The sequence below is a fragment of the Sinohyriopsis cumingii genome, chromosome 14 (genome assembly GCF_028554795.1).
Source record: "Sinohyriopsis cumingii isolate HCF-2022 chromosome 14, ASM2855479v2, whole genome shotgun sequence".
In the NCBI taxonomy this organism is placed as follows: domain Eukaryota; kingdom Metazoa; phylum Mollusca; class Bivalvia; order Unionida; family Unionidae; genus Sinohyriopsis; species Sinohyriopsis cumingii.
Window position 1 is genome coordinate 16,732,299 of NC_142974.1, and position 17,481 is coordinate 16,749,779.

Here is a 17,481-nt window from a genome sequence, read left to right on the forward strand (position 1 = left end):
CAATTTCTTGTAGTCATGCAAAAGTATGAATTCATGCTCAAATTGCCAAACTGAATATTCTGTATGACTTCACCCTGAGAGGTATGACTTTAAAATATCTAGGGAAAACCAACTGTTTCAATACGAATATGCATAATTTTAACAAGACTAAGTAGCTCTCTAAGTTAAGCAAGTTTACTAATTCTTAAGTTTTGAACGAGAGTTCAAACTCTTTGCCAGATTTCGTGACCCCGGTTTGCTGTTTTCCTTCGGTTTCTGGCGACGAGTGCCCTTGTGTTAATCAAATACAAGCACGAAATAGTAAAGAAAACAAACAACAAAAACTGCCACCTTCTCCGTTCGTGTTTATATATATATATATATATATATATATATATATATATATATATATATATATATATATATATATATATTTTTTTTTTTTTTTTTTTCTTCTGAATTTCCCTCAAAGGATACTTCTGTATTTGGCAATTGCATTGTCTAGCAAATTCTTCATCCTCCCCCCATTCACGCAGCAATTAAACTTGTCGAAATACGTACCCGTATCAAATATGGTGTAATCAAATGTGTTCAAACCCAGCGATGACTTTTTGCTATTCAGATGGATGTTTCGTAAGCAGTCCCCATTTCTCTCGATTTGAAATTTGAGTGAAAACGTTCCCGTTTCCATAGATAAATTATGCGCGTGCTTTATTTTCTCAAACCAGACAACTAAAATAAGTATTTGTTTGCCAGTGTATGCATCGCTTTTCAATTTTAATTATTAAAAAACTAAGTAAGTATATAGTTCAAGATCGGGTGAAAGAAAAAACGATCAAAAAGACGTAACAAATGTTATCATCTATCATTGGATCAATGTAAACATGTGTAGCTATTGAGTAGACGGCAAAGCAAGCTTATTCTATACTGGAAGTAGGAGTTTAGAGTACAACCGTAAATAAACCAGTCTGCATTCGTAAACACTCACCACGTGATACGGAAAAATGGCTACCAAACACATTGTTTGTGACTTGAGGGATTGAACTACAAACGTGGGTTGCTGAGACTTGATCTCACGCAAGCCCTTTGATATCCAAGCTTCTTTAAATATTTATTATTTTTGCTTTCAGTGGCATGCACAAGGTTAGTAAATATGGCTGAATACATTGAATGGAAAGCATATTTTCTGTTGTAGACCGTCTGCTTTATGCACTGTTTGCGTCATAGATATAATCGTATATTGGAGGCAAATGTTTAGCTAAGGTCTAATTACTCACGTTAGAAAACCATCGTTCCTTTTGAAAAAGCATTCTGATGAATTCTATGTATTATATAAATATGTTGTCATGCAACTTAAAATGTACATTCTTATTACTTTATCAGTGTGATCTTCGCAGCTTACACTCACCCACTTGGCATGAGGTTAATATCTAGATTTGCAACATACCAATTATGCCCCCCCCCCCCTTTATATATAGATCTGACTTGAATGTTAGTAGAGAACAATTACAGTAAGATAGGATCCATGATGCCTGTTGGATGAGGTAGAGCAACAAGTTTTGTGCTTGTTTTTGTTCTGAGATGACTGCTGGCAGAGAACAACTAAGGCTCGTTTGCGTAAGTCCCTTCTTTTTTGGGGTCCTCCTTTTCGCCCCACCTTACTGCACCCCACCTTACTGGTCAGGTGATGGAGAAGGAGAAAATTTGGATAAACAAGTGATAAACAAGGTTTACCCAAAATCTGTGTCCAAATACAGTTCTGTTGTTTATTTTTCTTGAGATTCTTTTATTTTTTTTCACTAAATATTTGCAAGTATAAGAATTAAACTTTATATTTTACATGATTCTTGCAGCTTGTGCAGTGCATAATCAGTTTTCAAATTTAATGAGTTATATTCTTTTGCTAGTAAATCTGTTTTCTATATTTTTCCAGTAAACCTTTGGTGGTCTGAGATGTCGGAGGGATTTACTGAGAAAGTACAATCTGGCAGTGTGTCTGCTCTTGACAAGAGCACCTCAGTTTTGCAAAATTCAAGTGTATCTGATGTACTCCAACCATCACGCATCCAAGATCAAGGTGGCGGTGAGAATAACTGGAATTTGGACACAGAGCCAGTTGAGGTTTGTACCTTTTGTTTCAGTTTGTGTTGCTGGTTTAACAACAGCTTATGTAAAGTAAGTTGAAAATTCATGACAGTCGTGAATGTTAATACAAATTTGCACATGAATTGTGCATAAAGAAACAACATGCACTTAACATAATGTCATCAAATATGTATTTAGCATGAATACAAATTGTTCATTTCACGCTAGAATTTAATCCCTAATTCTGTGAGCCTGTAAATGCAGTGTACTGTTGGAAATTCCTACGTTGTATTTTGGTAAGCTCTTCCAGAGTCCACCCATTGTGCTTCACCTATAATAACACCTCATAGATATAAAAATGGTACTAGAAGCTGCCTTGCGATGCATTGAGCATTAAGAGGTTAGTGTTAGGAATGGTTGGCCTAGTGTAAATGGATGGGACATAATGCTGCAGACATCTTAGCAATATGACTCAGATTGTTAAAGCTATGGTAAAGATCTGAAAACACCCCACACACCAAAATTCAGATGATCACATCATTGCCATGCCAAAAGAGTTGCAAAAGCCATACATGGATGCTGCCAGTAAGTGTTTAGCAGAGATTACAGAACACTGACATTTATTTTGTTGACAGCTCCTCTCATTTCATTGCCATGTAATTGGTGTTTCATTATATCTAACTGCTGCCACTAGGAAATGGGATGATTACTGCATGTGCAATAAATCAAATTATCTTCATTGAGTTGGTTCAGAGGGACTGTCCTAGAATGGTTTACAAAGTGTTAAGTTGTCAGTTCTGTCTGCTAAACACAGATCAGTCTTCTGTGTTGAGTAATAGGTTCATCTAGTTTGTTTGAATTGATAATATTAGTTTAGACAAAATATAACCTTATGTTTGCTCTTTTTACCCAGCTGCATATTTGCACCCCATCTTTGGGACATTGGGAGGACATAAAAAAAAATACAGTTGTTAGAACTTGTGGGGGCACTGTAAAAAGTCTTTTTTAAAGAAAAACAAAGAAAAACACAATACATTGTCAATATCAGCTTGAATGATGTTCAGCAGGTTGCTCAGTTAATTTGAAAGCTGATAAGAAACAATTTGGTTTTGTGGGATTTAACACCATTTTTCAGCACACAGTACGCCGGTATATTTCATAGGGAAGGACTAACCCACAGTAGCTGCTGGCAGTTTTACTCATTAACAGTGGTTTAGTTCAAACTCATGCAGAGATATGTGATAGAGCCATTAGATATGGCAAGATTCATAATAGATTATTCCATTCCATTCTTAATAACCATAATTGTTCTCTGTTCACTTAAAAAATGTACTTTGCTGATTTGTAAATGTTACATAGTTAATAAATGTAGCTGTCATTCACGTTTTCTAAATTCCACACAGATTAATAGTAGATCTGTAAAATAAGTCAATCTGGTGGGTTGTATAGTACAATGTTTTGTTCCTTCAAGTATCACGGTTGGGGTGGAGAGGATTAAGAAAACACAGATGCCACTTTTATGTATATCAGCTACACACACCATGCTTCCTCTCCCCAAGTCGCATCCAGTAATCACTGTGGACCAGACATGGTGTTCATGAATTGTGAATGATCTGCAGTTTATGACACTAGCAGGCATGTTAATGAGTTCCATTGAGAGAGAGAGAGAGAGAAAGGTTGGGGCACTGAGTTATCTATGTTTTGTTGCCTTTATAATTTACCAGACATGTCCTTATTTTATTCTCCCAAATTGAGTGTTAGAAAAGATCAGTTAAATGCAATGCTTCACAAACTTTATTCTTGAGTGAAGGAACTGATTTTCAGGTTATTTTGTATTAGTTAGCATAGACTAGAAGAGCTTAAAAAATTAGACCAACAAGACATCAGATTAAGTCTTTTAGTGAAATCTCCATGTTGACATGATGTCTACTCGGTCCTAAATAAAAATTGTCCCAGTCTGACAACCAGTATGGCCACCATGGCAGCCATCTTAAAAATCTTGATGTCACAACTCTTCTTGAACAGTCATATTGACGTTACTGTAACTATTCACAGACAACACACAGAAGCAGTAAAGTCTTTATATGAATGGACTAGACCCTTCTTTCCAGCAAAATCAGCACAACCAAAAACATATATGCACCATGCATAACGTGAGCTGCATAGGACTTGTATGTTATGTATTTCCTCTTGACCCTATTAGCATCACTTCAAATGCATGTCCCTTTGATGTTGCCCCCAATCCCCATACATGCCAACCCTACAAGAGGTATAAACATGACTAATGCTAATTTGAGTTGTAAAAAAGCATATTAGCATAGACAGTGTAATCTATACATTAAGTGCTGTAATTACAGTAAATTGTATTTTTGCTACTTACCTGGATATACTGCTGGTTCACATTCTTGTCACAACTGGGAAAAATCCTTGTGGATTACAACAATAATATAACACAAATTATTGATATAGAACATTTGCTCTAAATAGTCTACACTTCTAACTTTTGCTAAGTTATCATAAAGTCCACTCCACATTTTATGCAATGAGCATTATGATGTGCTCAGAGATCTGTATTAATTCATTCTCATATTCTTCTTTTCAGATATGTATAGTGCTATTGATTTGTTGTTCTGTGAAATGACATGATTTGAAGTTTAGAAAGATCCATCTGCCCTAAGATTTTTCAGTCACATAACATCCGCGAGCTACATCAAATAAAGCATGTTTCACATAACATCCACGAGCTACATCAAATAAAGCATGTTTCACATAACGTCCACGAGCTACATCAAATAAAGTATGTTTCACATAACATCCATGAGCTGCATCAAATAAAGCATGTTTCACATAACATCCACGAGCTACATCAAATAAAGTATGTTTCACATAACATCCATGAGCTACATCAAATAAAGCATGTTTCACATAACATCCACGAGCTACATCAAATAAAGCATGTTTCACATAACATCGACAAGCTACATCAAATAAAGCATGTTTCACATAACATCCACTAGCCAATTATTTTAAAAGATAAGACTGGTCCCCCCAACAAAATGTTTTGTTATTTTCATGACTTTGTGAGGAAAAGTTTCAAACTGAAGAAAACAGACTGTCCTCTTGGAATTGTGTTATATAGAAGATTAAGAAACCACACTAGGATGGGCAAAGGTACTCATATGGTATTCTTACAAAACTCTTATTCTTTTTTAGAATATTTATATGATGAGTGTGATTAACAAGATATAACAAAAATGAAAAAAAAACATCTTTTATCGTTTTATTCATTTTTTCATGTACCAGAAAGGCATAAACCATATACAGGAGAGCATAAAATGTAATTTGGCGAAAAAAAAGCATAATGATTATGCCAAAAGGGCAATAGCTGGATTCTGTGAATCCCCCAACCGTGTGAACTCCAATGCCGCCTGGATTACAAGTCCAGTGCTTTGCTCTACCCACTGAATTACTGTGACTCCCTTAGGTTACATTTTATGTTTAACAGATTTACCCTTTAATATTAAAACAACGATTTTATCATCATCATCATTTACATTTATATTGTCAATACTTTTTAGGACAAGAACCCTTTTAGTGGGTTTTCAGAGGAACACTTGAATAAGTTGGATGAAGTTCTTTCATCAGCAGAAGTTCGTCAAATTCTTCAGCAGTCTGTGACCGAGTTTGGTATCAATATGGATCTGAACAATTCGATTCCCAGTACAAGTCATGATGATGATGGGAGCCAGGAATCATCGGATGGGGATGCAAAGCTAATGGTACATCTTTGTTAAACAGTGATATAAACCCTTAAGACCATTTTATTCTCATTTGATATTCATTTAATACAGTGGTTCCTTTATAAGACAACCTATTCTGCAGCAAGAAAGTAGCCTTTTAACAGGGATGGCCTTGCAAGAGGGGGATCACACAGATATGATTAATAATATTATATAAAGTTAGAAAGGCTAATTTTTAAATATTAAATTATTGTGATTTAAAAAAAAAATTGATTAATTGTCAATCAGGGTACAAACCTTTGGCTATTATGAGCCTTATATCATTGTCATTACATTTTTTCCCACTGCTACTGTGTATAATGAACAGTTTTTATTTCAAACTTTCTGGCATCAAATTTCGTAGCCGTTACCAAAGGACTCTCATTTTATTTAGTTGAGTTGCTTTCACTTTTGTCTAAATGGAGAATGTTAGTGCACTGTTCGCAACTATGCCACTGTTAAACTAATTTGCGTTAATTACACAAAATTTTCTGTGTTTACAAAGCAATTAAGCTTCTCACATGATTGACTGATTTTAGTCTGGTAAACTTTCAGATAGCTTTGGTAACCTGAGAGAGAAGCCACACCTTAAATGATACCATTTTTAACTGTATTGGTCATGGACCAGAAGAGCCTATTGGATGTGTTGTCTCTCATATGCCTCATGTTTTTTATTGCTACTCTTAAACTTATCCTATCTTCAACTCTAGCAATCCATTTCACCCAGTAGAGTGTCAGTACCTTTGAGAAATTTTTGTCTCAGCTGATACACTTCAAATTTTTACCAAAGATAATTTTTAAAAAAAAAATCGTGCTTTGTACTTTGAACCAGGTAACATGAGATTTGATTTTCTGGAGCAAGATCACATCTATTTTTTGACATCTGCTATTCCTAGTCCATATATGACATGAAACTCATCTCTGTTTCAACTTCTCCACCTCTTACCTATTCTCCTAAGGTATTATAATCAGGTAATATATCTGAGAAAGAAACCAGTTTAGGAATAAAGCATGTTTCTACGATGATACATACCTGATCATAATACATGAATTTCTTCCAAGCCCTTCCTATAGTTACATTTATGAAAAATAATACACTTCAGCTCCAGTAGTAACTGACAAATGTAGAATTTGGCATCAGCTCTTCTACGTATGAAATAAACATATTTAGAAAAAATGGTTTCCATTGATTGTAATTATTCATTGAGTTTCATAAATTTTATTTCGAAAGAACAAATAAATACAAGTTTTGAAATCCTCATTTCCCTTGCTTGATGAATTATATACAGAAACATCTTGGCAACTGGATCTAATTATCACACAGTATCTGGGAATGTGGAATAATTTTGCATAAAGAGGTAGAGCATTTGCCTTCTTTCCTGTTTGTTTGTACCCCACTAATGATTTAAAAAAAAGGACAGTGAGCAGTCTGAGTGGTTATTTACTTCAGCAGCATCTGTTTGGTTTAAAATGCAGACAAGTTGAGTGTTAGGGACCCCTCTGGTGACTCAGGTTAGAAAGTATAAACTAATGAATGAAACGACTTAGTTTTCTGGTATTTTATGGTCCTTCATGCTTGTTTTGTTTATAAAATCGGTAGGGTTACTGACAAATGGGAGGGTACATGAATACTATTATAGTATTAGGGTCTGTGGTGTCATTCACAGTTCATGAAAGATCTTAGCTTTGGTCTTGGACAGAGGATGTTGCTTTACAATGATGTCAAATGATGTAGACCCTCATTAAAAATACATCTAAAGAAAAGAAAAAACATTTTTTAGACCATATTTTACTCAGGCAAGAAATCACTGGTTCCAGAGTTTTTGTCTTGATTTTAGATATCCTATCATTAGATCTGAAGCATACCTGATAAACCTTTGCAAAGAATTTGTGATTTTGGGAGGAGGGTGTCAGCAGGAGAAAATCAATCCCAGTTTCAGCCATTTGTTCATGCACAGGCCAAATAATAATTTCTATATAGGTGGCGCTCACCAGATGTACTTTTGAGAGAGTGACGTATGTAAGGTGAAGTAGTTCGCATTATAAACATGCACAGCGGAGAAAATGTTTGCATACCTCTATGCTACATTAATGTAATGTGGATGATATTTCTTTTGGATATTGTACTTTTGGAAATTTTACATGATTTAAGCACACTGCTAACTAAAATGACTGCTCCCTTGTGTTAAAAATCAGTCTGAATTAGTCTAAAGTACACTATACATAGCAGCTATTAAAATAGGGAAAATGAATTTTGCCAGACTAGACAATACCAGCTTCTGAAAGTGCAATGAATGAATTACCAAATATATAAAATGTAAAAAAAAGTTATCGGCTCTTTTTTTATACAATTTACCTCTGAAGTTCAGGAAGTGAAAATGACCAAGTAGAGCTAGCACTTTTTTGAAAGGTGCACATTTGAAGTAAGGTCAAGCTATATACTCTATAACCCATAGTACACCCATCAATCATACACCAAAATAAAGGGAATTAAAGGTTCTTTGCATTATACCTAAGATATACAAGGTCTTTTTTTAAATAGCCAGTATAACCAGTGAGGAAAGCTGGGGACATTCTTTTTCTTTAAAAACCTAACCCTATGCAAAATGCGAAACTGTATAGCGCCACCTTAAAGAAAATAAAAAAATGTTTGCAATTATTATTTTTAATTTTCATATAACTATGTATGATGTTCTGAATAAAATGGTACATTCATATTGATGTTAAGCATGAAAATAAGCTAATTATGATCATTTTTCTCTTGCTTACATAATTTGCCATGAGGTATGTTTGTGTGAGTAGTGACCTTAATTATGGGGAAATTAGAAGACTTACAATATAGGAATAGAGTCAACTTAAATTTAAAACTGTTGCAATAAGTGACAGAAATATATGGTGAAAATGTTTCTTTTCATTTATTTGCAATGAAATAAAAAAATAAATGAAGAGAAAGTGAATTCGCTTCTTCCATATTAAACAATAGGCAAATATTTTACACTTTGACCTTTATGAAGCTGATGAGTTACCTCCCTTTTCTAATTGTAAAATTCATTGTTGATATCTCAGAAATAATTCTGGCTAGTTTCATGTTCCTGTCATTCAGCATAACATTGGTTGCTATGTTTACAAAATGTAATGTGCATTCTTAAAATAGCTCACTTTTATCATGGGGGGGGAGGCTGGACTTATTAGAGACTCTGACACTCATAAATACTGTTCTGTGGGGAAAAAGGCAGGAGAATTATTCATGGGGATTGTTTTGATGCTTGCGACTTAAATGTTTCAGCCATATAAACATAATTAAATCATACAAAATAATACCTACATCTTCTTTATGGTGGTGCTCACCAGATAATATGTACTTTTGAGAGAGTGACGCATGTAAGGTGAAGTAGTTCGCATTTAAAACATGTACAGTGGAGAGAATGTTTGCATACCTATATGCTACATTAATGTGATGTGGATGATATTTCTTTTGGATATTGTACTTTTGGAAATTTTACATGATTTAAGCACACTGCTAACTAAAATGACTAAGTACACTATACATAGCAGCAATTAAAATAGGGAAAATGAATTTTGCCAGACTAGACAATGCCAGCTTCTGAAAGTGCAATGAATGAATTACCAAATATATAAAATGTAAAAAAAATTATCGGCTCTTTTTTATACAATTTACCTCTGAAGTTCAGGAAGTGAAAATGACCAAGTAGAGCTAGCACTTTTTTGAAAGGTGCACATTTGAAGTAAGGCCAAGCTGTATACTCTATAACCCATAGTAAACCCATCAATCATACACCAAAATAAAGGGAATTAAAGGTTCTTTGCATTATACCTAAGATATACAAGGTCTTTTTTAAATAGCCAGTATAACCAGTGAGGAAAGCCGGGGACATTCTTTTTCTTTAAAATCCTAACCCTATGCAAAATGCGAAACTGTATAGCGCCACCATAACTACACAATTAGTGATGTACCTGGATCCAGTTGGAAGTAATATTTTTTGAGGCAGTGTCCGTTATTGAAAAGGGGCCCCGAGTGGCCGAGTGGTCTAAAGTGATCTCCGTTACGGATCACTGCCATCTCACCTCTGTCTGCGTGGGTTCGAGTCTCAGATTCAGCCAATGTGGGTATGTGAGAAAGTAATATTTTATGAGGTAGTGTCCGTTATTGCAGCTGTTATTGTATTAATATTTCTTTCAGGAATTAGATCAAGCAACTGTGGTATCAACATTCATTGATCATGCTTACTGCATGCCTGCCGATCGGATGCCTAAAATAAAGACTAACGTTTCACCGGTATTGTCGCTCACAAAGATGCCAGCGGCTGAGACACGCTCATCACCAGCAGTTGCAACAATGCTTTCACCGGTAGTTGCATTAACGCCCTTAATGCCAAGTGTTTTACCCAAAGCTTTAGAAAAGAGTGCTAAAAGTTCAGATGATGAGACAGAAGGTACTGCCGAACCATCCACCACATCACCCCGAAAATCTTCACGCAAACGAGAAAACAAGAAATACAGTGAGGAGGAGTGGGAGACTAGCCCATCACCTCGTGGCCGTGGTCGAGGAAGGGGAAGAGGGAAGTCAATGTTTGATGATAATGCTGGAAACAAACGGTACATATATATGTGGTTTTTGGTCATTGATACAATTTTATTAGCTTTAGTGGTCAAATGAAACTTGCAACCCATTCATTTTTTAATGTTTTCATGATGCAAATGCTAATTCATGTATAAAAGGGAAAAAGGGCCAAAATTCATTTAGTCCTAACAAAATTCGTTTTTTGGAATTAGGTAATAAATTTGGTACAGATGTTTAGTTCAGACATTCGACTTTGTATGCATATCCCAAGTTTGGCTTATTATCTTACCTTGAAGAAATATGAGACAATTTTGCTATGCTACCACTTGACATGGCCATGGTTGTGCCTACATGATATGCAAGTACAGTGCACTGAATGGAACTCTGCCTTCTCATTGGTCAACCAAAATGACATGCTGTACCAGTTGATGACCTAATTTTCAGTCAACCAATAAGGGTGCTGTATTCAGGTTTCCCGCGTGAGTCTGGAAAAAGTCTTAAATTTGAAAATTGCTTTTTTAGGCCTTGAAAAGGTCTGGACATTTTTATAAATGACTAAAAAGTCTGGATTTTTTTTTGTTGTTCTGGATACCGGAAATGTGACTGCTCTTGTTGGAGCTCTTCAGGCATTACTGTAGAATGCAGAGTATAGCTGATAAATTTGCGGGAGAAGGCAACACACGTTTGACTGGTGTTTTCTGACTCATTGAGGATGAATCTACCTTTTCCATTTCATGGATTATTTCAGTAGTTTAAGTTTTGTGTTGTGCAAGTGAGTATTCATTTTAATTTTGTTGGATTTTAATTGATTTGATGTTTTCAGACCTATCTTTTGCTAGGAAGAACAGTAACTCTTCCCTGCATGTGGATCTGTAAAAATGTAAATAATGGTAATAATATGGCATAAATTGATTTCATAAACACACAAAATCACATTTTATGACAAAATGAACATTTATATTAAGGACTTTTTATTTATTATACTAAATGTATTAAAAACATTGGGTACAGTTTCTTTTGTAATGTATTTTCGAGGTTAGAATCGGACTTGTATTTACAAATGACACATGGTATCTAGAAGCATCAGTAGACCTATTTGAGGTAAAATTTAAATTAGTTTGAAGAAAAGGAAACCAATTCATGGCATATATTGTGAATATCAGTATATTTTAAATATTTGCATTATAAAGATCAAACAGTCGAGCTCTACATATCACTTTAATATTTAAAACATAAAATAATCATAAATATATTATGAGAACTCTGTGCCAGTTCCTTTCCTCGCACAGTCTGATTTCACAATTTAATACTACTACTTGAACTGTGTTGCTAAAATTTGATCAGAATTATTAAGAAAGCACAAAAATTGACACCCAAAATTCATTGTTGCAACATGCACACTTTACACCATAGAAATGCAGATTTACATTAATAACAGGAATATTGTAATGACCATGCACTGTTTTAAGAGTAAGGTATAATTTCCACTTTTGTGTGACTCATCATTAGGGTATTTTATGGAAAAAATGATTGTGTGTATTCACCTAAACAAGGCATAGAAAGGCATTAAGAAATACCAGAAACAATGAAAAAGTAAATTTGTTATTAAACCTGAATGGCTTAAAAGATTTTTCATGGTTAAGGTTCAGCAATGGCTAGATGCACCAAGTCTGGAAGGGAAAACTGACTTTGTTAGAGGGTGTACAACATTTTTTAAAAAAAATCATTCACAATACCCAGAAACAGCAGGAAACACTGATCTGTTTGTGATTCAGTTGACCTATCGCCAGCTGTCAATCATTTTGCTCGATTGACCAATCAGCGAGCGCTATTATACACACCTCCAGGCACGGTTTACGTCCGCCATTTTCCTTCGACAAGCTGCTTCTGTCGATATCGACTCAGCTATTGTATATCAATAATTTTTGTCTGTTCTTTAGTTGAATGCTTCCAGATCATAAATATGTCATATAAAAATCTGAACCAAAAAGATGGATTAAACTTTTCGTTTTGAATAAAAATCCTTTTCTAATTCATCCATGAAAGGGAAGAGTATGAAGGAGCCATATTAATACCCATTGATGTACCCATTATTTGTATGTAATTCATATTATTAAATTGAAAATAATTATTTTCCAAGATACATTATTATTATTTTACAAATATCTTCGCTAGATAGTGTGCTATTATTAGGATTGTTATCAAGAAAATATTTGCACGCTTCAATACCATCTGCATGAGGAATGTTGGTATATAGTGATGTTACATCTAATGATAGCAAGATTGAAACTATGAGATAGATGTGGAATAGACTTCGACTTTTTAATGAAAGTAGTTGTATCTTTAATGTATGAAGGAAGTGATTTCATTAAAGGTTGTAAAACACTATCAGTAAATTTGGATAGGTTTTCAGTATATGAATTACAACCTAATATAATGGGACATCCTGGATAATTTAAAGGTAAATTATGGTCAGGATTTGTATGAGTTTTAGGTAATTTGTAGAATTGAGGTGTACGTATGTTAAGAGGGAAGTATAAAATTCATCACATACGGAATTATTATTTTTGAGGTGTACGTATGTTGAGAGGGAAAGTATCAAATTCATCACATATGGAATTATTATTTTTTGCGATCTCATTAATGCATGTTGAAATTTTTTAAATTTCTAATTGACGTTTTACTTCTTTAACATAATTGTCTTGATTCACAATAATAATAGTGTTTGACTTACCATCTTTTTTAATCACTATACTGTCGTCATTCATTAGATTATATACAGACTTAATTTCGTCCTTATACATAGTACTATGATATTGCTTTAATTTAGTTAATATCTCTTTTGTGATCGCGAATATAAAAAAATATATGAATCACGTAAAAGATGACTTAATTCTGTTATACAAAGGTTATTTGGGTGACAAGTTTTGGGATGACTTCTCCAACCAATCGGGGTGACTTCTCCAACCACTTTGGGGTGATTTCTCCAGATACGTGGGGCGAGTTCTCCGCATACCGATGTAACTTAGAGAAGTGCAAGCGATGGATAAATGCTCTCGCTTTCTGACTCTGTCGCAATGTTGTTTTGTATGGCAAATATTGCGCACCAATATCGTCTGGTATATCTTTTAATGTTATCACGCCCGCCATTTTCACAGAATGCTTGTCGGAGGTTGAGAGGTTGTCAAGTCACGTGTTCGGTAGGCGGAGCAATCTACCTTCTGGCGTAAGGTCAGTTGTACAATGCAAATCATGTGGCAGTAAGGTGGAGCAAAATTTCAACAGTAAACAAGGTGTACAGACCATGAATGCCATTGAAATTAAATTTGTTGTGGCTTTTACAATTGCAAAAAAGGAACTTTACCAGATGAAGTTTATGCCTCTATTCGAATTGCAAAGGAGAAAACATGCATGTCGGCTGTTATAAGAGTGATAATATTTTGTAAATATTTTATACTAATGTGAAAAAAAATTGTATTCATTATGAGTTTCCCTGTTTAAATATTGATATATATATATATATATTTATTATTATTATTGGTTCATAAAACTACATATTCACCTGAACGAAGGTCAGTAATTGCGTATAAAGCTGTCAAGAGGTACTCGGGTACTTTGTTACCCACCCACTCATAATAACTGGGTAATAAAATGGGCAACTGGGTACCTGCTACAAATTTAAAAAAAAAAACCATGTTTCAAAGTTGAGATCAAAGATATCCGGAACGGGTGGTACACAGAATTACAGTTCAGGTCTCATGTCATGTAATTATTGTCTGTGCATTTATCCATTGTTAGACTTCTATATAATTTCCTTATTTAATATTTATAGTAACTATAAATGAAACAGTTCAAAGAAAACAAATGGGTTTCTTGAATGTGAAACTACACGTCAGAGATTCATTATATTTGATATATACATAGCGCCCAGTCTAAATTAAAAAATAAACATGGCACCAGATATTAAGACGAACAGCCTTGATCAATATGACTCATTGATGCTGTATGACTGAAAAATATTCATGGGGAGGGGTGTTGTTAGACTTAAAAACCTGTTGCAACATGAAAAGGACAAACCAATAATAATTTACATTTTCATGACCATTCAGCAAACGTTAGACATGTTGACCAGTTAAAGTGAATGTTACACATAAATAGTTTATCATTTTGTTTTCTGTCTATACTCTCTAACTTCTAATCCACATGGATTTAGCCAACTTGTAACAAGAATTTTAACTAAAGACCCTGGTTAGTAGCCAGATATGTGTACATTTTTCATAGTTTTCTGTAATTATGACAAGGAGTATATAGATCTCTCTTTTTTTGCTCAGATTATGCTTTTTTGCCACTTATTAATAATGATTATGCTTATACCTCTCTTGGGTGACCTAGTGGTTGGAGCATCTGCCTTGGAAGCGTAAGGTCGTGGGTTCAAACCCCGGCCGAATCGTACCAAAGACTTATAAAATAGGTACTGACAGCTGCCTCGCTAGGTGCTCAGCATTAAGAGGTTAGTGTTAGGACTAGTCGGCCTGGTGTCAGGATAATGTGACTGGGTGGGTCATCATGCTAGATGTCTGCGGCATGATGCCCCAGTGCTAGACATCACTATAAACTGCCACACTGCAGACATTATAGTTATATGGCTGAATTTTTTTTAAAGCAATGTTAAAAATCTTAATCACAATCTTGGGGTTTGGCATTTTCAAACTTACAACAAAGCAGTTCAGGTTCACATTTAATACAATTTCCCTTTGATTGGGTGCCCAGGTAACCATTTGTTAGGCTGATTGTGTATCCAGAAGAAATTCCTACAATTTTGACGGCTTTGTATTAGACCTTTATTTAGAAGTTCATATTCACCTTGACAGAGGTTTATCATTGTTTTATTAGTAAAACACTTTGAAATTAAATTTATTTTAGAGTAGTAAAATCAGCTTTATGAAGCCACAAATGTTTTGTCAAAAATGTACACTATGAAGAATTCCAAATGAGTCTTTGACGTAAAGTCATGTACTGAAAAATATCTTTAATATCACTGACATGATAATTCTTTTGCAGTCAGTCAACGAGGATCAGCGACATGAGGCAGAGAGAGATGGCAGAGAAGATCCTTCAAGAGAATCGACAGGCTCTCGAAGCTGAGAAGGCACAACTAGCCCAGGAAGATACCAAAACAGATTCGCCTCGAGGACGTCCAAGAAAAACTGTTAAATCTGGCGAAGTTGAAAAGGAACAGTTTGATCAGGAAGAGGGCACAACAGAGTCTCCTCGAGGACATACAAGACAGGCTGTTAAAGATGAAGAAGTTGGAAAGGAACAACTTGCCCAGAAAGAGGCAGAGGCTGCTTGCCCTCGAGGACACACAAAACAGGTTGCAAAAGATGGCGAAACTGAAAAGGACCAACACAGCCAGGAAGAGACCAAAGCTGAATCTCCTCGAGGACGTACACGAAAAGCTGCTAAAGATAATGAAGTTGAGAAGGATGAAGACATTGAGGTAATATCGTAGGGATTTTAAACAATTTGATAAGTTCAGAAGTTTGCTGGGTAAGACTTTGACTTAACTGAGCAGTTGTGTCTGTCTGTTGCCTTATATAATTTAACTGAGCAGTTGTGTCTGTCTGTTGCCCTTATATAATTTAACTGAGCAGTTGTGTCTGTCTATTGCCCATATATAATTCAACTGAGCAGTTGTGCCTGTCTTTTGCCTTATATAATTTAACTGAGCAGTTTTGTGTGTCTTTTGCCCTTATATAATTTAACTGAGCAGTTGTGTCTGTCTGTTGCCCTTATATAATTTAACTTAGCAGTTGTGTCTGTCTGTTGCCCTTATATAATTTATCACCAAATAAATCAATAAAGCACCAAACAAAATGAGTACAGAATTTTTTTTCTTCTTCAAAACCTAACACTTTGCACCTTGGCATGTGAAATTCCATTTCTGTGAATTCACTTTTCTGTGGTGTATGAGTACTAAAGAACCAATTTTTCATGCCTATGCCCATGTCTGGTGACTTTAAAAAATTCACAAGTCCCGATTCAGATTTCACTGACTCCAGTTTCCATATGCCTAACATTGCCGCTTTATTAATATTATTTGTCACACAGCATTGCCGTTGCTACACTTTAAATGTGAAAAAACAAAATCATATTAAATAGACTTGTGTTTGTTTTCCTCTGAGTCATGAGGTTGACATTGTCTGATTGCTCAGACAGTGCCCTTCTTAATCTGTGGATCAAAAGTGTTTATGTTCATTAGCATCTGAATCATGTCTTGATTTATACAGTTTCAGTTTACACTTTGTGAATTTGCTCATACATGCCACTTAATGCTTAACCAGTGTTTTTAATATACTAGTGCAAAGGACAACTCAGTTATTATTCAGGAAACTTTAACTTGAAACATCTTGAACATTGCAATAGTAATTAAACAAGGCCTTAAAAAAGTCAACATGCTAGAGTGTTTTTGCTGAAATCAAAAGTAGTTGGTCTTTCTTTTTTATCTCAACGCTGCCAAAGGAAGGCTGATTTTTAAATCAAAGACTCAAAAGCCAATGCGAGTATATTAGATCCCATTATTACTTATGATACCTTACAAAATATTCTTCATTGGGCCTAAATTCTCCAGATTACAACAGTAAAGTAATTAATTAAAAGTTTTTTCATGTTTGCATGCTGACCGTAATCCCATTATGAGGTCATGCATGATTGCAGGAACAATTCCAGTACCCACTAGACTGGTCCTGGCATGTTTCTCTACTGCACATAAATATCCAAAATGTTATTTTTGAATCGTATGCATGTTAAAACCGTGTGAGAACTAGTTATAGTAACCCAGGCAATCTGTTCCCCATTTATATGTCAGATGCTTTGTTTTTTTTAATATAAAGTTACAGCTTTCAATAAGTATGACAAGTAGATAATCTTCGTATGGGTAAGGGGCATACATGGGGATAAACATTAATAATTTACTAGTCTTTGAACATTTTGAAAATAAATATATGCATTTCATCAGTGCAGTCAAACTTTTCTCAGGAAAATTAAATCTCTTTT

At 34.8% G+C, this 17,481-nt stretch overlaps 1 protein-coding gene across 5 annotated transcripts in view; it reads left to right on the forward strand.

Moving 5' to 3' along the window:
* The first annotated feature begins 966 nt into the window (after nucleotides 1-966).
* Nucleotides 967-17,481, forward strand: part of LOC149783327 (uncharacterized) — an 88,074-nt gene continuing 71,559 nt past the window's right edge. For all 5 annotated transcript variants that reach the window (XM_089931548.1, XM_089931550.1, XM_089931552.1 and 2 more), the window contains exons 1-5: nucleotides 967-1,122; nucleotides 1,913-2,100; nucleotides 5,643-5,843; nucleotides 10,045-10,460; nucleotides 15,487-15,925. In XM_089931548.1, the coding sequence (XP_089787674.1) occupies nucleotides 1,933-2,100; nucleotides 5,643-5,843; nucleotides 10,045-10,460; nucleotides 15,487-15,925 (1,224 nt within the window). In that variant the 5' untranslated portion in view covers nucleotides 967-1,122; nucleotides 1,913-1,932. The remainder of the gene's footprint in view (nucleotides 1,123-1,912; nucleotides 2,101-5,642; nucleotides 5,844-10,044; nucleotides 10,461-15,486; nucleotides 15,926-17,481) is intronic.